At 44.0% G+C, this 21,440-nt stretch overlaps 1 protein-coding gene across 9 annotated transcripts in view; it reads right to left on the bottom strand.

Annotated features, from left to right (window-relative positions):
* Window positions 1-21,440, bottom strand: part of PAX2 (paired box 2) — a 99,183-nt gene that overhangs the window by 34,240 nt on the left and 43,503 nt on the right. For all 9 annotated transcript variants that reach the window (XM_066323945.1, XM_066323946.1, XM_066323944.1 and 6 more), the window contains 2 exons: window positions 18,079-18,164; window positions 15,952-16,071 (listed from right to left, as the gene is read on the bottom strand). In XM_066323945.1, coding sequence (XP_066180042.1) covers window positions 15,952-16,071; window positions 18,079-18,164 — 206 coding nt within the window. The remainder of the gene's footprint in view (window positions 1-15,951; window positions 16,072-18,078; window positions 18,165-21,440) is intronic.

Raw genomic sequence — 21,440 nt, 5'->3', positions numbered from 1 at the left:
TGAGGCAAATGGAGTCATTAATTACCTTCTATCGGCTGGGCCGAGTTCAGAACGCGATCGATAGCCGTGCTTGTCATTCACAGCAGCCAGCCCGGCGCGGACCCTCGCGGTGCATTGAGGACCCCAGCACTGCTGAGCTGGCCTTCCAGCCCTCGAGCTCCCACTGGGAACAGCAGACCTCCCACATCTGTGTCTGAACTGACCCCAACCCACAGAGAGATCAAGGGCAGAGACCTTGTCCTGGGGTAGTGGGTCACACATTTTCAGATGGTCAGCATTGTCTGGTAGTGATGTCCTGATCTACGCAAACTGATCCAGTCTAGCTGTCACAATGTTTCTAGAGATACTGTTAGCATACTCAGTAATTATTAAACTAATACTGTACTTCCCCCTGTAAGGACAAGCCCAAGGACTGGCAGTCCTAATCTGGTGATCTTTTCACCTTTGTAACTTTCTTGCCCTACTAGTTAGAGGTTTGAAAAAGGAAGGCTGTAAATTTGGGGTTACATTTCCTTCTAGGAGAATTTTTGTGGTCTTTTAGACAGTGTGAAAGAAGATGTCATCTCTAGATGGATCAGTTCTGCATTTCAGCATGTAGTAGTGTTGCAAGAATTTTGAGTGCTTTGTTTGTGATAACTGATGGGGATGAACCTCAAATTCAAATGGGAAGGATTGTAGGTGAGTACAGAATAGAGATGATGGAGGGGCTGGCAAGGTTCGGGAATGCATAGAGAAGGAATATTATCAGGGATCTACACTGCCATGGTGAAAGAAGATTCAGTACGAGTTCAGGCTATGTACAGTATCCTGCAGAAACAGGGATAGTGGGACATAAATACTGGAGGATTATCACCTCAAGGAAGACCATCAGCCTTCATGAACTCCACAGTTGTTCAGATTCCTGTGTCCATTTGCCTCAAGGGAATCCACAAACCTGAATTTCAGTATGCTAATTGATACTGTGCTGGTTCATGTGTCTCTGTAATTTAAGTGTGTCAGCAACACATAGACTGTGTGTATTTCTTTCTTACATGCTCAGGCTTAAAGCAGAAAGGCTCAGAAATGAAGGATTTTATGTTTTGAAATGAGGATATAGCTCACATGAGGAATTGGTGAGTAAGGAAGGCTGCTCATGCAGGGAAGTGAGTGTGCCTGCCTGAGGAAGAGTGAGATGTGTGCTGGTGCCTGACAGCAGTGCTTTTAACACAGGGGTTGTGTATGACTGAGTACCCTAGATGGAGCAGGGATGGGCAGTGCAGCTTTAATACAGGGCTTACATGAGCAAAAATGACAGTGCTCAATGAGACTGTAAATGTAATGAATTGTGTGTGCAAATGTGTAATGAAGTGTGTGCTCAGATCTGTCTTGGATTATCATGGGAGCATGCAAAATGCATTTAAGGAAGTGAGTGTGTATATGCATATGAAAATCATATGTATTTACTACTGTATCTAAGTGTATGATTGCAAATTTGGACAAGAGCATCTGGGAAACTAAGTCTGTGTTGGATAGTAATAATCAGCACATCCAGCCTTACTGAAAATGCCAGCAATAGTCTTTCCAGGTGTTAGGATCCAAGCAGCTGTCTCAGATGTGTATTCAACATGTACTACAGCATGTGTGGGTGTGCAGGTGAGGGGTTTTAGCCTAGGCAGTAGTTTCCCAGGTCCAGTATCTCTTACTAGTGCTATTAGGCTTGACTGTTAGACAAATAGAAATGCAGCTGCCTCTAGGATCCAGCACACTGGCTTTGTTTATGTTGACAGAGTAGCAATCAGCACTCTCACATAGTGAGCCAGATCCTCTGGTCAGTGTAAATCTGTACATCTCTTACATTCTGTGGTTATACTGATTTACACATCCTAAAAGTCATCAGGAGGGTTATCCTGATTTATGCTGTTGTGGTGTCCACAACATTGCCTTTAGTGCAGTGCCCTTGGGGACAGCTGCTGTTGCAGGGAAGCAGGGCTCCAGAAGCTATGCTATCCCTCTGCCAGAGAAGATGATGCTCTTAGCATCACTGACATGACTTAACTCTCTTCTCTCATCTTCCTAAGTATGTTTGTTGGGGAGCTACTTCTTGGCAGAATCACCCTTGGTGAGCATATAAAAAAGGGTGGCTTTCGTTAGCTCCAAAGGACAGAAGCCACACAAAAAATTACATCGCATGCAGCCCTAACTATGCTTGTTTAGAGAAACTGCTTGCATTTATGAAGTCTTTGGTGCGGAAAGCAGGGTTGCAAATGACTGCATCAGAGCGACAGTAAAGGCCATTAATTTCCTGTTATGTTTTCCTGTGTTGGGGGCTTTATTAATTTAATTTTACACTGTCGAACAACAGCGAGCGCTGACACTGCCACACTTGGAGGGTTTTTTTTTTTCCTCAAGCAGTGCTTTGCCTGACATGCAAATCAACACTGCTATCAGGACCGCTAGACACAAGGCAGAGAGCCCAGAGCTGGACTGTCACCATCCAGTTCCACCTCCCAGTTTCTGGGAATCCCTGAGATTCCAGTGGAGAGAGCACTGAGAGGACACAACATAAAGACTCAGCAGATCTGGGTCAGACCATGGACACCTCTAACGCATAGTCTAGAAAACATGAATTCCTCTTTAGACTTCTTGGTTCCATTGTCTTGGTCCTCCACTAATATGCCTCTTAATACCTCCTTTCCTTCTGTTTCCCTTGCTCTAGACTTTCCCATCCTTTCATTCCACCTATTTTCCCCTCATGCACCACCCTTTTACCCTAACCTCACCAGTCAAAGGAGTCTGTACCTGCCCCTGAGCCAGATACTTGTGAATCATGTTGTTGGAAGCTCTTCTGAGTCAGCACTAAACCAGTATTCAAGCAGAGTGTGTTTTTAGAGCTGCCATTTTTGACGTGCCATAAAACAAAGGCTCCAATCACTCAGAGTCATTAAAATTCCCATGGCATTTTTTGCAAGAGTGCAGACATTAACCTGGCTGTCCTGAACAAAATCCAGCCTGAATGATTACCCACAGCATATCTTAATTCTCCTGTGGTTTCATTTGGACATGGCACAGCAAAATTTCACAGTTGATGCTCTGTATTGTTCAACATCTGCCATGGTCCACCTGAGAGTCAGCCACATTTCAGTAGAAAATGAGATCTTAAGAATGGGAAGGTTAATAAACAACATATGATACAGGATAGATAATTGTGAAATGCCATGTAATAAAAGAGCTACAGGCTTGCAATAGGCAGAAATCTGCTTGAAATGTCACCACGCAAAATAGTTTTTTTAATCCTTATTCCTATAACAATGGTAAACCATTAGTAGAATAATTTGTCATCTTTCTGCATGAGGTCACATGAAGGCCATTATAGGTTCATGAAGAAACCTATACTGATGTGACCTCTATAAAATGTACATTGCAGATGTGCTCCAAATTGTAAGAAGTAGTCTCCAAATAAGAGAGGGCCCAGCCATGGGCAGCAATCAGTTTCACAAACAATAGAAGTCTCTGCAGAGAAGAGCCCTATCTTTGAGGATTAGCTAGTGGAGTATTGCTTTTCATTTGCTGGGATTTAATAAAGTTGTCCAAACTCTAGAACAGTTCTGATCTTCTTGGAAAGTCAACCCTTCTGTTCAAGGCCTACCTCTTCTCAGACTAGATACTAAAAGCCAAACCAAAAGAACAGCATGGAAGTATACCTGTCCTTTGTAGCAGCCTTTTCCAGAGCATTTAAGAGAGGAGTAGAAGGCACTCAAGGTTTGATGGACATTTCATACACAATAACCACCCCATTAAGGTTTAATCAGATGTCTAGAAATCTGTTCCAATGCAGATCCCCTGGCTCAAAAACAACATAGCTCCTCTGACCAAAAAAAGGCAAGGCCAATGACAGAAAGAAATCCTAACCTGATGTACATCCAAATGGAAACCGAGATACCCATGACCTCGCTCCTGTTCTGGCACTGTACTCCTGTGTGTTTTCCTGTAGCTCTTGACTTCTGTAGGAAGAGGCCTTTGTAACTAGAACCTTTTGGGATGTAAGCAGTAGGATGCTTGGATGACTGAAGGGAAAGTGAAAGGGAAATGTGGATCTAGGCATTATTTTTAGGCCCCTTAACAAAACTCTGACATTTTAAAGGGCCTTAAGACGGGCATGAATTGCATTTGACACCTGTTTAAAGCATCCTTTATTTTATCTGTTTGGTGCTTGCAAAAATCACCTTAAAGGAGCTATGGATGGTGACAGACAGAAGACAGAACATGTCTGGTGTGTCAACAGATAGATACAAACATGTATCTGTAACAGCTTCTTTCTAGCCATCTACTACTATGAGACTTGTCCTTCATATGCAATATCCTGGAGTTTAGCATAGCCTCTTCAGGTCAACACAAAATGCTGCTTTTTCAGGTCTTGCTTGATAGCTACAGAGATTGCTGGAGTCCTGAAAGTCCTGAAGTCATCATAAAATGTTCACAAACTGTTTTTTTTTAATGCAAGGTCTGGTGACAAAATTAAACCCACTGGTTTTTCTTTCTTTCTCCCCTCCAATGAAATTGCCTCCTTGGCTCTCATTTGTCCAGCCAAGATTCTCACGGGTTAATCACTTGGTGAGATCTTGTTGTTCCCCCAGGATAGTGGAACAAGGATAGAGAATCTGATACTATCACTTAGGGAAGTAAAGAGCTTCTGCTTTCCTTCCAAACAGCAGCAGCAGCTCCCATTTTGGGAGGAGGAGTTTCTGTGGCCCTGACTGAGAACAAGGTGCTTAGTGTTTTTCTTTGGCACAAGAAGACACTTCTCTATAGGAATAATTTACATCTATGAACAGCAAGCAATGCTTAACATTACATTGATGTAGACTTGGGAGTGCAGAGATAGCCAAATTAGGAGCTAATTGGTGCACTGGGGATTGACTGTTGGGCCCCTTTGGCTGCTGGATGTGATCACAAAGAGAAAGAGAGAAAGAAAGGGAGAGAGCAGGAGTCATCCTCCAGCCAACGCCTCTCTAAAGGTTGGGATTCCTGAGGCCGCTGCTGTCTAGTGCTGTCAAGGTCAGCAGGTTCAGGTTCACTGAACGGTCAGGATGGTTTGAATTACTGGCACTGCCTGCCGATTCCTCCGCTGATCATGATCTGTCTTCCAGCACCAGCTGCAGGATGATGCTCCCCAGCCATGTGCTGTGCACCGTGTGGGGCACAGGGAATGTCAGAGAGGCAGATGCTCTTGTTAAAAAGGATAAGTTTTTAGGAAGATTTAAGGACCCAAGACACTGCTGAAGAAAGGCACATGCTCCAACCACTGAGCATGTGGAGACCAGGTTTCTAGAAATAGCTGTTCTGATCCATTTTTCTTTTACCTGGATAACTGCACATTAGTATGTGCAGGTCTTTATGTAAACAACACTGCTTGGACACTTTCTCCCCAAACACACTTAGCTGTGTGACCAGGCTAAAAGGCAGGGTAGCCAGCACGTTCCTACAAGGCTGTCTGCAGAGAGCACCAGAAGGTGCTCAGAAAGCTGACTGCCACTGTGCCCTGCAGCAGGTGGGCTTGGAGCCGCTGAAGAGACCTCACCAGAGGAGGTCGGGAGGAGCTGTATCTGCAGAGGTATGAGTTTGCATAGCCAGGCACAGATGTGTGCCCGGGTGCCTACGTGTGTGTGTGTGTGTCTATATTGTACATGTGCTGTCAAAGCAGCCACAGTAGCATTGATAGCAGGAGTAAATATGTGAGAAAGACTGTGGCAGGAAAGAGCAACAAGAGAGATTTAGAAGACAACAGGGCTCTCTGGAAGTAGTGTCTAGTGTTTGTCTTAGACAAGAACATCTGCACAGGCATCTTTTACTTGCCTTTAATGGAGTTGCACTATAAAGAAGTCTGGCCCTCTCAATTTGTAAGCTGAAGTGCTTACTCTTGCTCCTTACTCTGAGCTCTGTGGTGTACCCCTGTGAGTCAGTCAGCTCCTGGTGCAGTCACTCCTGTGCTATAGCTATGGATACAGTGTTTGTACTCACACCTCTGCTTGCCACACACATTTCCACACCTGTTGAAAACTCTCTGTAGGGCTGAGAATGCAAGGGACTGCCCATACCTGGTGCCCATACACAAGGCCTCTTGCACAGCACCCTCAGTCCTCACCAAGACATGGAAGGGATCAGGGTTAATGTCCTGCAATCTGCTCCATAGAAGAGAAGCCCCCATCTCCCCTAAGCATAGCACAGTTACTCTAACAAGCTCTGTATGTAGCTTGCACCAGGAAGTACATTGTGCCTACTGTCACCTCTCTCCAACTCCTCTCCCAGTTTCCTCTTCCACTGCAGAGCAAGGGGCTATGGCAAGAAGGGTCAGAAAGAGTGCCCAGTATCATGCTGGTTTACATTAATGAGATACACACAGTGTAATCCAGCAATGGGATCAGCTCTACAAAAGGAAGTAATAGCAGGCTGCCATGAACAGAGCAGCTCAGGTAATTGGTTTATCTATCTAGAAGCAGTAGTAGCAATCTCTGCACAGACAGAGTAGCAGTAAAGTCTCTTCCTTAAGGCTATTTCCTTTGTCTTTTCAATTGCTTGCACATCCATGTGAGATAGAGAGAGAGAGAGAGAGGAAGAGAGAAAGAGCTAGAGAGAGAGAGAGAGAGAGGGAGAAATGTTAATTTGTGAATTAATGGCTTTTCTCTGCGGAATTGTAAATTCAAATGTCACCTCACAGGGTGACACTATGCTGGGCTGCTGAGGAAGCAATGATAAGATCCCCCCCATCCCCATGCCGACATATACCCATGCCCCTCCCCTCCCTGAAAGATAGCTACGAAGTGGAACATGCTACTTTTAATTTGCAGTAACACCACAGCAGAGAGATGCAAGAATGACTGCTTTCCAACCCTCCCTTCCACAACAAGCCGGGCCACATCTTTCCCTTTCTACCTCTACCTCCTTCCACCCCCTCTTCAAACCCCTCCCATTTTAAACTGTGTCCAAGACAACACATTATCTCAACTCCCCCCACCCTGAACTAATCAAAGGATGAGCTAAGGGAGGGCTCTTTAGAATGGATGCCTCTGCAACCCTCTCCTCTCCTGCAATAATCAGGTGAATTAATGACCCTGAAGTTAAAGTGAGCGCTGATACTCAGGCGTTGTGCAGCGTAGGGGAGAAAGCCTTCATTGTTTTCGAGCAGGAGGCGGGCAGCAGCAAGGGAGATTCATGGATGGAGATTGAATATGCAATTTTCTTTCACCTTGCCAAGAGCTGCCCCTGGGCTGTGCCTGGCCTAAATTTTTTTTTTCTCTTGCCATCTCTGCCTTATCCAGCCCTCCCACCTCCCTTCCATTCTTTCCAGAAAATTACCTTCAAAATTGATTTCCACTTTTACAAACAAATATAATGGGAACATGAGGGGGGAAAAAAATCTTGGGCTGTGATGAATTAGGGCTGTCAGGTACTTCCAAGTCTCCTTTGTTTTTGTTTTACTGCCTGTTAGGTTCTTTGTTTTTCCAGCAACTGGGAATAATGCCCCTGCCCACAGTCCCCATGGTCCATAGCTACCTTCACAGGATATGGCCACCACCTGATGTCATCACTGTTATCCCTGCTCTCCATCACTGTGAGCGAACAGCCACTGCTAACAGACTGCCCTAGCCCTTCACATCAGGAACAACTGATCCCGTAGAGACACTGCATGTCCCACATGGCTGGTGACCTGGGCCCTACAGCCCAGGTGCTGCTCTGTTGATTTGCCTCTGATCTTCTTCACCCTCCTCCTCTTGTTTTCCCTTGCCTTATTCAGCTGATGAACAAATTCCAGCTCTCCCTGTTCTGATCACAGATCAACCTGGGTGATTGGCATGTCACTGTGACCCATGTTTTGTCTCAGTGCCATGTCACCTTGATTCCACAGTTGTATTGCCCTTATGACTCATTGCCATGTCACTTGACCCCAAACCAGTGTCATCTCTCACTGTCATGGCATCCTCATTCACTGTTATACCAACAGCCCTCTAAAATACCATTTGCCTGCACATTGCCAGCTATTTCTGATTGCTTTTGCCATTGATTCTGTCATTCACTGTGCATTAACCCGGGATCCTCATGGATTCAGACACTATGCTCCCTCTGACTCCCATACTCTTTACAGCCATGAAAACATAGAACAGTCACCTCCATAACTGCAGGCAGACCTAATGTAAAACTCATCTAAAGTGAACAAGAAGATCCAGGGAAGCAGGCATCTAGCAAAACTAGGGAGCAGCCTTTGCACAGGTAGAATGATGTAGGAGACAGAGATGCTGGGAGGAGTTGTAGCTACCTGACTCCTGTTGACACATTAGCTGCTAAAACCCCTCCCAAGAATGAGTCAAAAAGTGGAAAAATATCTAACCACAAAATAAATACCCATAATAAACAGTGAGAAAAGCACACACTCATGATACTCACACAAATAAATGTAAAGAAAAGCTCATAAGTAGCACCCACAAAGCATAGCAAATGAATATTAAAGACACAAGAATGCAAACTGGGACACACAGAGGTACTAATACAGGTGCATGTCAGTTAAATGTAATCTCTGAATAAACAAGTTACAAAAGTATGTGTACACTAACTAAGTGAAAACCTGTAACTCACAGTATTTTCTTTAAATTAACATGTACAGAATCAAATAATGTAAACAAATACAAAATATTTACTTAAACAGCCTTTATATAGGCAAGAACAACCAATACGTGTATATATAAATATCTTTATAACATACACACAAATACATAACCTCAATGCAAATACACATCTGTACAAACTATATACAGAAGTGCACTGCACTAGCAGGCTACATATTCATATCCAGCAACCACAAAGATACAGTGATGTATCCAAATATGTAACAACACATACACTCAGAATATACATACAAATATACAACATTCATATATATGCTCAAAATGTGAATACAAATACCTCACATTCATAGAAATACATAGCACTAAAACTAAGCCATACATGCCCAGACATCCATATGATCCACAGTATGCATCCTCCTACTAGGTAATATTATACACAGCTTAACATACACATTTTCCAGGTCTCCATAGGCATGCACAAAAATACGGGTCCAACCTGCCACTCACCCCAGTACATAAGCACTGATAAGTAGAAAGCAGCAATCCTAACACAGAAATACAAAACACAAACAGGCGTGCATTCCTAGAGACACAAATACACAATCAGAGATGCACACAAATACAACTGAAGCCAGACCAGCTTGTCTTCAGAGAATACCAACCCCTGCCAAACTAAGCAGCACTACAAGCTTAGAAGCAGGGCATTCTGTCCAAACTGCTTTCTGTGATGTAAGCTGTTAACTCTGCCTTACCTGACTTCCTCCTGAGCAATGCGTACTCCCCAAACTCCCAGCGTGTGTGCAGACACACTCACACAAACACACGTTTCCTCTTTCTTCTGCTTACAGACTGACCTCCAGATTCCTGGTGCAGCAGCCCACATTTCTGCTAGTGCTGTGCTGCTTATTCATTGTCTTCTGCTTCATCCAGTTTCCCCCTCCTCTCTTTTCCCATAGATACTCTCCCTTTTCTGACATCCTCCTGCAGTTTATTTAGAGAGGTGCAGGATGAGTAGCAGGTGCTTTTCTTATGTCCTTCCAGGGATCTCACTAGCCAAAGACCTTCAGGAGGGAGAAGTGGGTGATTACCTAGAATAAACACCCTCTTCAATTTATATTTTCATCTAGAATGGCAGGGAGTGTTACCTAGACTTGTGTGTATAAACCCAGTGAGCCTGGTCCCCTGTGACCGCTCCTGTTTGCAGAGATACACCATTGCTGCAAGCTGTCAGGCACTAGAAACTCAGCTGTGCTGCATAAAACAACACAGTCCCAGGGAAAGTAGGAGAAAGACATTGTGAGAGTGTGAAAAACTCCAGAATCTGCTCAGCCCATCTGCACAGCCATAAACTGCTGTGTGTATGCCCCACAACTCTGTGTGATGGTTGGAACATGGGGTTAGCACCTGAGGCAATATAACTGCATGTGTCTCCAGTGTCATTAAGACTATTGCTGACCCGCAATAAAGCAGTCATATAGAATAACACAAACAAGTCAGCTGTGGTGACAAAAAATCACACTATGAAACAATGCAGGCTTGCCACAGACAGTAGTGCTGTTCCATCACCTGCAGGGGTCCAAACACACCCTGTTGTTCTCAACAATTATTAGGGTTTGAGGAGAACAGAAATATACCTAATATGCTCAGAGATTAGCAGACATCAGGCCGTGACACAGTCAAGTGGAATGACTCACTCATATTCTTTGTAAACATATGCAGGCAGCATAATAGAAAAATGAATGAATGCATTTCCCCACAGGACAGTTCCGGGCTAGACCTCTGCTGTGGTACAACTCCAGAACAAGCAAAGCATCACCACACTGCAAATGACAGCATAAACACTGTATGTTCTGAAATGACCCCAGTATGCTGTGGAACACCAATATCATACTTCATGAAAACACACCATTCTGAACATGGTGCTGCAGTGACATAGCTGTATTGACTTCACTGTCATGGCCAGGCAACAGTCTGTTTTCAACCAACATGTTACATCAGCTGCAGTAACAACTCTATGAATTGCAGTGACAGCACAGTAGAAACTGCACCAGTGAACCCACAATTACCATGTTCAAACAACCTTACTGCATGCCATAATGCAAATGTACCACAAGAAACAATTCACAGCTGCTTCTGTGAAGAGTGTAATGGCCTTGAGTGTAATGGGGCAGCAGAGAAGTAGTGATACAGTTAATCTCATCATTACTGTCACAAACCCACAACCTATAATGGTAGTTACAACAACAGGATAACCACAACCAAACTGCCTGCAAACACATACTGTGTGCCAGTGACAATGACAGTCATCTGAAATGTCATTGAGACATTTTGAGAGCTACATCTCTCAAATTATATTATCCCTGCCACTCTGAACAACACAAATGGGATCATACTTGCAGTGGCATACTCAGCTGCTGTATATCTGCTCAAAGACTTAGACACATTACACATGTCTCCACTCTGTGCTACGTTCCACTTGAAGAAAAATTTAATTCAAGTCTTTAAGACAGTTTATGTCCTGGGGCAATATTTTAAAAAACAACTTTCAGTACTGGGACTGTAACAGATATCCCTGCCTCACACTCCACCGGAAGGAGGCATTTGTAATTTCCCAATACAAAAATGAGATCATGGCAAGGTAGGAAAAGTCCCAGGCTGTCAAGACTGTCAAGACCCTGCTCTGCACATGAAGTCCTCTCATTTGGAGTGAGGAAACAGAAAACCACTTGTAACAAAAGCAATGATTTTCAGTAGAGGGTGTTTTGGCAATAACAGTCAGAAAATTATATAAGCAGCACCAAAGAGAAGGGCAGTGATGCTACCTATCCTATAGCTACAGGATTAACAGTGCAGATGCTCCTACAGATAATGGGCAGGACCCTGTTTGGCATAGCTCAATCTCATTTGAAGAGTATGGTGAACCATCTGCACTGATACAGCTAACACTTCTTGGAAAACACCACCAGATCTGTAGAAATCTTGGTGACTCCTCACTGTTCCTCTGCACTGACACAGCCCTGCATTACTTAGGCATCAATGTAACACACTCCAATCATCAAAATGACAAGTGAAGAAAGAGAAGGAGAGACTTGTGCCTTCTCGGGTTTGCTCCCTCATCTCTGCTGGGGATTCCTTTACTGCAAACAGCCTGAGTATTATTGCCATTTACGGTAGCAATCACTCCATCCCCTCCTCTCCCACAAACCCAGTGCTGATATTCGCACTGATTACCCTAACAAGTCTTTGGGTTTTATTACTACTGATACTAATAATAGTGGACACATTACATCTGCTCCCACCAATAACAGGCTGCAGATATGATCCCCGCTAATGCCAATAATACTGGGGGATATTATCTCTGCCATTGTCAGCACTGTAGATGTTATTGCCAGTAATGCTGTCAAATACTACAGATACTGTCAAGGACCAAGATTAATAATGCTGAGAATGTTACAGCTCCAACCTCACTAGAAGATGAATCCCAAATGAGAATTTGGGTTTAGACAGGAAGTCTGTTTGCAGCCTATTATGCAAAGAAAGGGTCATGTCTCATAAGAATGGTTTTGTAAAAATTGCCCAAGTTTCACTCAGCTGAAGATGCTGTGGTATGCTAGCAGCAGCTTGATATACTCTTTTCCTGTTATCTAATTATCTATATCTGTCTATCTATCTATCTATCTATCTATCTATCTATCTATCTATCTATCCATCTATCTTTCGCTTTCTCTGCATTTCTCCTTTTTTCTCCTTGTACAGTGCTCAAGACTACAATGAGAGTGATACTAAGTTTTTGTTAGTGCCTCTGGGTCACCCCAGTTCTCATTCTTTTCGCTGTCAATTAAGGGGTTATGAAACAGCAGAAGTAGTTGCATATTTTCCCCCTTTGTGCTTCTAGACATTATATTGCTGCTTCTTAGTGTGGCAATGACCCTGCTGAGCAGGGTACTGCGTACTACAACACTTAAACCATAAAGATCCAGGAATTCATGTTTTCTGATGTAACTTGATAGTGTAAGACCCTCACTGGTTTTGAGAGAGTCATTACATGCTGCAGGGTCACCTCTGCCTTTGGAAGATGGTGGGTGTAAGGTCAGAGGGAAGTTACAACTCCACTGGCAATGCCCACAAACTACAAGAAATGGCACACACTGTGCTACACAAATGATGGTGAACTTTTTTAGTCAAAGTATTTTCAAAATTGGAGGAGACTAACTCTATCTATCACAGAAGTCAGAAGTTTTGCAATCACTGGTTATAAACTGAAACAAAAGGGTAATGTGGTCTTAATAACGCAGATCCTGACCATCCATTCTTGGCATTCATCTGAGGAAGACATGCTGTGTTTTGAGGAAAGACTCATGGCCAGACAGTTCCTTGTTGTGACTAGTAGACACTCAGACCTGCTTCCCTGCTAGCTCTCTCTCAATGTCATACATTTCCCAGGCCACCCTTGCACTTGCAACCAGTGTATTTGGTAAGTTGGGATTCCCACTCTTCCCTCTAACTCTCTGTGAGGGACACACCTGGCTGTCAGCGTCCATCTCTGAGCCCACCTCATGCATCCGTCTGGCTCCTTCTGTCCAACTCCGGAGTTCTGCTACATCATCTTGACACATAATTATCTCTCCTCTTCTTAATCATCTGTGCTACTGTCTAATGTAGGCACCAGCTGCAGCAAGGAGGACCTGGGGGAGGGGGTGTGCTCACATAGAAGCTTCTCTGTCTTTCTCCCACCCTGTTCCCCCCTGCCATCACAGAGTTTGCTAACAAGGTTTTCAGAACTAGTGATTCAGGAATAGCTTGGTATTTCCCCTTTCTGTTGAACTGCATTCCTCACAGAGGAATCCTTGCAGCAGAGCTGGTCCAACAGAGCGGAAAGAAAGAGAGCAGTGCTGCTTCTTCTGCCTCCTTTAGGGAAGAACCACTCCCTAAATGCTTGGAAAGTAGATGTGCAAAGCTCGCAAGGGCTTTTCAATGTGAGAATAAAACCTGAAGTTAAGAAAAAAACTGCAACAAAGTGTTCAGAAGCTCTGGGAAATACTGAGAAGGTGTATGCATTCAGCATGAACATGAAATAAATACTCACATGGTATCTCTTGACAAACTTTTCCTACTTCCTATCTCAACTAGAAACAATCAGAGGGTTCAGAGCTAAGAGGATACTGCCCAGGAATGAGTGCAGGTCACTGGCTTTGCAAAACCTCACCTTGGACCCTTCTACCTTAAGACCCAGCCCTGCAAAGGGACAATATTTTTCAGCATTTCTGAAGGCCAATGTGAGCCCAGATAACTCAGCTTATGGTTAGAGATGTTCAGCAGCTAGCTGGGGGTCCCATATGAGCTTTCTCTGGGTGAGGAGCACCATGTGTCACTGCAGCAGATATCTGGGATGGCAAGAGTAAGGCACCTAAGGCAGTTGCAACTATGTCATGTAACTGCCACCTAAAACTCTGAGACCTAAAGATAAGCAACATCTGCAGGATTGTCTGGTTGGTACCTTTTTGATTCCTAGTGGAATATGTGGGCACTTGGCCAAAAGCAATTAGATGCATAGTGTCACTTGCCTAAATCAAATCTGCAATGAATTAAGGACAGACACAGAAAATAGTTCTTACCGTCAATATATCATTATGGAGTGTCATGCTCTTAGATGGCTGCTCTGTTGTTTCTATGTTTAATTCCACTGTTCCAAAGAAAGCTTAAGTTCTGAGGCTGGAAGTGACTATGTGGCTGCATCTAAAGTGGGATGATCTTTCCAGGTATAGCCTGAGCAGTAGCTAAAGCCAGACTGAAGAGCTTCATCTAATGAGATGTGGAGGCACCATGGTGGAAGCTGGTGATCACCACGTAGGACTGTATGAGAACAGGGATTCACAAAATCCCCAAATAACTGCCAGGAGATCTGCACAACCATTACAGAGACGTGTCATTCAGATTGAAGTGTTACTATTTCCTGTATATGTAATGATGGCAAATGCTGGAAAGATTTGCAAGACTTGTCTCTTATTCCTGATATTTTTTGACTTTGAGGCATTGACTCAGCCCTTCCATTGCTGCACTTTTCTCTTAGCTGGGCCCTACTGCCATCTAGCTGGGAAATGGATCTTCCTCTGGGGCCCGATCCAATTTCCAATGACATCAGCAAAAATCTTCCCATTTGCTTTAACCGAAGCTGGATTGGGTCCTTGCATCTAGTTTTACTTTGTATTAGGGAGAAAGGGAACATGATGACTGCCTTTTATTCTTAGGATTACTGTGCTTATTTGGATCAAAAACTTACAGATGTGAACTTCACCAGAACCAATGCTGACAAAATACTTGCAAAACCTCAAAATGCAGCATCTATCTCAGGTGAGCTTTCTCTTCTCACCACATATCACAGAGAACTCTCGTGTTCTCTGGCACTACACAGCCTTGGAATTACAGCACACACAGCACACTGAGCCACCTGTCCTAAGAGGTCTTTCCATCCAACTAGCAACACAACATACTGAGGTCAGAGCTGAACCAAACAAACTGGTCAGCCACTATTCTTGAAAAAGTTCACCTCCTGGCCCCCCATTTTAGAACAAATCAAATTAAAAGAGAGAGATTTAAGGAAAAGTGTTTGAAAGCCACTGTAAGAACACCAAGACCTTACCCAGCTCTCCTAACTCAGTCTATTTAGACCTGAGACTCCAGCTTTTGATTCATTTCAGGATCTTTGCCCTGAATACTTCACAGCAAGTAGGAAGCAAACGGAGATAGCTCAATCCTATTTCCTTACAGCCTTAGTAAAAGCCTTAGAAACAACCTTAGGATCACAGTACTCAGAAGACCTCCTGTTCTGCTCTCAGGCTGTTGTAAGCATGACCGTTCTGCTGTGGTAGATGCTACTCATTGAAAACTGGGCCCTTGTGATCACCAGCTAATGTAGCTCATGGCACGTCACAGGGCAGGAACTTGTTTGCAAGGGGAATGAAAGACAACTCCCACATTGCTTCTCCAAGATGGCATTTAGCTTGAAATCGAGTGAGTCAAGGAAACCGTGTTTGCCCACAGTTCAAAGTCCGGGCACCTGCTGGCACCTGGGGAGTTCAGTTCCAGCCGTTTCCAGCAGTGAATGAACTCGGGATCAGCTCCAGCAATGGAGACAGCTCTCTGCCTGCTGAGCAGATGTCTGGAGACACAGCCTGTCATGAAAGAGCCTCGGAAGAAGAGCATTCCAAGCCAGCAGGGCAGTGGCGGGGAACTGGTCTCTGTTGCTAAAACTGATCTAGCCCCTGGAGCAGCTGCAAACCTTGGCCTGAAATTGGAGCCTGTACATGGGGACAAAGAATATAAAAGGGAGGATGAGCTTCTCCCCTCCCCCTACCTTCATCACGTTTCCTCTTCTCGCCATTCGACCGAGGAATCCCCAGGATCCCGTTAATGGAGTAAGAGCCCACTGGATCATTGGAGGCACTGGAGACAGGAGGGGATGCTGTGCTGGGTACTGGACGAAAGGAAAAGGGAAAAAGGGCCATCAGGAGAGCAGCACAGCACTCAGGGATCCCCAGCTACGCATGCCACCAGTCTAATAGGAAAGCCTGGGCACTAAGGAGATTCCCAGTCCCTCATGCTGAAGGACTTACTCTACTGTATCCCAGCAAAGATGCATCCCAGCTTTGCTTGTCCACTTCTATTCTGTAACTTCACAGCCTTTCAGTACAGGGCTATTGATAGCAAGTGTATTCCATCAAGAAGCTAAAGGTTGTTACATGCCAGTTCAGAGCAGGCTTTCAAGGTGAAGTGCTGCATATTCTCTAGTGACTTCATAGTCCATCCATATTTTACTAGATCATTTCCTCTCAGTACTTTTTCACCAGGAGTGCACATGTTCTGTCGTAGGCAGACTAGCCTCTTACATGCCCACCCTAAACACTTAGTGGGAAAACTACCTTCTTAGCACAGGTTAGGAACACTTCAGTGCTGCACTAATAAATTCAGTTCCCCACTGGAATGAGTGGTTGGTGATACAAGCTACTACCCAGATTAATGAAATCTAGTGCCTTCCTTTTGTACTGACCAATATCAACAGACAGAATGCTCTGGCCACTTGGCTGTCCAAGATTGCTCATGAATTTCCAAAATAGCAAAAGTGACAAGTAATCCAGATTAGAAATGATCCCTTCATGACAATCAGGCCTTTAGAAAGTAGAACAGCTAGACCTGTGCATCCAGCAGGCATACCTACTGTGTCCCAGTGTGTCCCAGTAACGGAGAGAATATCTCAGTTCTCTTACAGGCCACTATTCAGCTCATAAAGCACTGACCTGAAGCAATCAATACATCCAATTCAAGCCTTTCAGGGTGGAGCAGAACCTTTCAACACTCTCCAATGCAGACCCACACTTCCTAGTACATCCCAGAGCAATGAGAGACTCCACTAGAAGCACTCACAATCAGTACCCCAGCTCAGCCATTGCATTCCCTAGACATTGCACTACTGTTCCAAGAAGGAATATCTGCCAGCTCCATCTGTTGTGATCAGTGATTGCCAGTCCAGTGAGCAAGTCCATATTAAAAGAGCATCCAGAAATGCGTTTCCATATTGGCTCACTGTACTCCTGAATACAGTTTGTTTACAGGATTATATCTACCAGCTCTGTTCCATGTAAGTGAGTATTTTCCAGTAAATCCTTGAGTAGTGGCAGATTCTCAGTAACCAACAGAATCTAAGAAAGTCTTAGGACACAAATAAGCCACTGTATTTCACAGTATCTCAGAATACTGCATGTTTTTCCTGCTCTAGTTTGTCACTAAAGTTATGCTAGCAAGAGCGGACATGTCTACCACACAGCCCACAGATCAAAAAGTATCTCATCACACATCTAACACAGTACCTTTAAACAGACTAGGAGGCATTTGGTCACAGCCTCCATCACCTCAACAAATCAGCAAAACAACACCCCCAGAAAAAAAAAAAAAAAAAGCATTTTCTCATGATGTGAAATGCATCCATGGGATACCTGACTGCAGAGCTAGAACAACGAAGAACTTAGTCTGAAGAAGCTGGAATATCTTAGCCATGTTTGTATATTACAAGCCCTAAGAAATGGGCCAGTTCCAGCAAAGAGTGAGAAGAAAAATTGGTAAGGAGGGAAAAAGAGAGTCAGGGTAAGGACAAGAGAAAAGGTGAAGACTGACACTTAGGCAGGACAGCAGTAAATAGTTCTCTGTAGGGAGGTGAAGGAGAGAGCATGAATTTGAAATGAACGTTAAGGCAGAATCACTTGGGCAAACCTCGATTTTGGGCTAGTTTCTGTGTGATTCACTTCTCTGCAATGCAACAGGGGAGACGAAGAATAGAAAACTCTGATTTCCATGGAGGCTTCTTTCCCCCCACCCCCTCCTCCCTTTTGCTGTGCTTAGCATCTGCTTGTCAGACTTTGTTCCCTCAACTAAGCTTCATCCCCATTTCCACTTGACCTGTCACCACCCCTCATGTCAGTCTACTTACCAATAGTATGTCCTGGTGCAGTCACACCTGTCCCACTCCCATCTGGTGTTGGGTGAAAAGGTTGCTGAACTTTGGTTCTGATGATCCTGGAAAAGAGTGAAACATTCAGAACTCAAATGCACCTTCTCTGTGCCTTTGCAGACCCACAGTCCCAGTTATCAGAACCTGAAGGCTTGATCTGAGCTCTCGGTGTAGCAGAGTGGCTTCATTTGCCTTGTGGTCCTGATTCTACTGCTTTAATAGTCCAGTTCTCAGAGAATCATGCCATTTCTGCTCTGTCATCTTTATCCCAAACTTGGGTGTTCACTGCATAAGAATGGTGTTCAGTGAGCAAGCAGTGATCTTCTGTGTGTTAACAGCTGCATTGTCATTTCTGGTCTGATTTGTGAGCATAATCACAATGCAGTCTTTGCAGCTAATTGAGACATTGCTGAATTTAAAAATGGTGTAGCTTTAATTTTGTTGTCTACCTGAAAAATACCCTTCTGACTGACTAAATGCTTTGTACTGTACTTGCCCAAAGTCCTTGCCCTTCATAAATGAGGTAAAAGCAGGAGGCATCTGTAGGGAGTGATGGTGGGATATAGATCACCAGGAAAAAAAGATCCATCAAACAGGGCAAAAATTGGTGTTTGTCAGGTGGTGAATGAACACAGCATGGGAAGTCAAAAAGACATCATAAAGCTTATAATGTCACTCAGAATGACAATAAACTGAACTGTAATTGTCAGTGGTCCATTTCTTGTTACATGAAATCTTTCACCTTTAGGTCACTGGTTTAAATCCAGCTGAGGCCAGTGGTGAAGGAAAACCACTAGTGCCTAGTACCTGACTGGCAAGGTCCCCGACTACTGGCAGATATTGGGTGTCTGTGAGTTGGGAACAGCTGTTCCACCAAGGAACTCAGTAAATAAGCCATGACCTGTGAAGGCCATAGAAACCAACTTCCTTTCTGAGATTTGAGCAAGCGTCTCCTCTCTTCAGCCACTCCATTTAGAGTGTAGGCTGCAGATTCTCTTCAACCTGAGCTTCTGGAACTCTTAGCCCCACATTATAGTAACTTTATTTTCTATCCAAAAATCTCTCCACAAAGTGAAAGCAAATAGAAGATTCTTCCTGCCCACTTGAGAGCTTCCCTTAAAAATATATTCTAAAGAATAAGTTGGCAAAACTTCAGAGCACATGTGTGGGTGGTATGGCATAGATATAGGCAGAGACATTGTGAGGGCAATTTTTAAAAAAACACAACTTCTGAGAGTGAAGTCTTCTTAGGAAAAGAAAGAGAACATCTCACCTCAGCATGTTAGAAAACTCTGCTACATGCTTGATAAAGCCTGAGCAGTAGCTGGAGTGCCTGGGATATAGCTGGAGACAGAGAATGTCAAGGTTCTAGCTGAGGATGGAGATCCAGACCCTCACTCCACACAGATCAGTGGTACCAGATGTCCTAATCTACAGTTGTTGAGAACCTATACAAAAAGTGTCTGAAGGCCTCAGGGCCAGATTCTGAGGTCATACGATTTGTACTAGGTGAAGAACTGATCTGAAAAGTGTGCTACAGCAAATTATATAACTTTTTTTTCTTCTTTTCTGTTTTTTTCTTTTTTCCCCTCTTGTCTCACATTACCCCTAAAGCCCCCTGAAGTGCCACTCTGGTTGTGTGAGTTTATTGATTTCCCCCAGCCCAGAGAAACAGAAAAAGGGGATGGGGTGCAGGCAAAGGGATGGAAATAGAATGCTATAAATTATTTGTGACAGGAAAGCAATAGTGCCAGAGTGCTGAGCACAAGTCCCGTGTCACTATTAGATTCCTTTTAGCCTGATGACACTGTAAAAGAGGTTAAGTGTCTGATGGAATCGTACACCTTGGGGGCAGGGGCAGTCCAGGAGCAGAACAAGCCACAGAGAGCGGGTATATCAATTCTCCACGCCAATAATATTCCCCTCATTGATCGCAACACAAAGTTCAAAAATCTCATTATAGCTAGGCAGTCCTGGAACTTTTTTAAAATCAAAAGAGTGATATAATATATGTATACTTTGTATAAATGTTTCTATCCATCCATCTATCCGTCTATCCAAAATCTGCCTGAGGGTGTCTAACTTAACCTACACATTATACTGTGTTATGTTCTATCGTAGTGTAGCATAGTGAATGGATTAGAAGATTTCCCCTGCAGCCTTAGATGGCATATTATAAAATGTCCTGTTAGCACTGAGGTGACATCAGATGGTTCCATTCATACTGAGATATGACATCAGATTTTCCATTTATACTGGGAGATGGCACCAGACAGCTCAGCTTCTACTGAGGGGAACCATAAGATGAGTCTAATTATACTGAGATGGCAGATCAGGCTGTGCTGAATCATGCTGCATGAAAATTGCAAAGTTTCAAAAACCCATTTAGAGTAAAAACAGCCTGTGAAACTCTGCAGGTATAAAATGCCTGTCCATAATATTCCAAAACCCAGGCAGGGGATGAAGAGGGAGGTTCAATTTCCTTCTCCATTCAGTTTGAGGTCTCTTGGCTGAGAACACCAGTTAGTGCCAGTTGTGACTGTGTTTACTGAGATGTGTCCATTAGGAACTGGAATGAGACTCACCAGCTCATTGTACCAAGTAGCTGTCAGCTGGTAATGATTTTCGGTCACTACCAAGCAGGGCCAGATTTCTGCTAGTGACCCAGAGGTGAAAGGCTCTGTTCAAAAACGTTCCCTTCCCAAGAATGGAACTGGTTTTATGTCAAAAGAAAGTGTCCGGAAACTGTGAGCAGAGGGGAGCAGTTCTGGTTGTGCAACCTCCTGTGGCTCAGGTCAAATAATTTTTGGCATCAAATGCACAGTGTGCCTAATGAGGTATCTGGTAGAACGTATTTTCTATGGCTAAAAGAAGAGGCAGGTCTTAAAAAGACTCTCCCCAGCAGTGTTCCTTTGCCCTAAAGTCGTGACTGATCTCCAGTGTTTTAAGGGAAGAGGGGAAATTTCAGGATCCTAATGCTCAGTACAGAATACAGCAATGCATCCCCCTGGGTCGATTCACTTAGGGACAGTGATAAACAGCAGAATCGCTAAGCAGCACTGCTGCTGCTTGGAGAGGCTTCAAGTGAGTCTGTCCTACACAAGACCACCTAATGAAACAGCAGATGAAAGATGAACAGAGCTGACCTGGCCCCATAGCAACAAACGCAGCATAATAATGCTGTCTTTAAACTTCAGTGTTGCTGAAAGCTTCTCACCCTTACCAGGGATTAAAATACAAACTAAGCCAGCTCTGCTGCCTGAAATCTAGGATTTCTGGATTAGGGCTGTATAAGAGGTCACAAAACCTCAATCACCTCCTGGTGTCTTTGATGGCTTGTT

Source organism: Sylvia atricapilla, chromosome 8 (genome assembly GCF_009819655.1).
Source record: "Sylvia atricapilla isolate bSylAtr1 chromosome 8, bSylAtr1.pri, whole genome shotgun sequence".
Classification (NCBI taxonomy): Eukaryota; Metazoa; Chordata; class Aves; order Passeriformes; family Sylviidae; genus Sylvia; species Sylvia atricapilla.
Note: the sequence above shows the minus strand (reverse complement) of the source record. Positions and strands in the feature narration are given on the sequence as shown.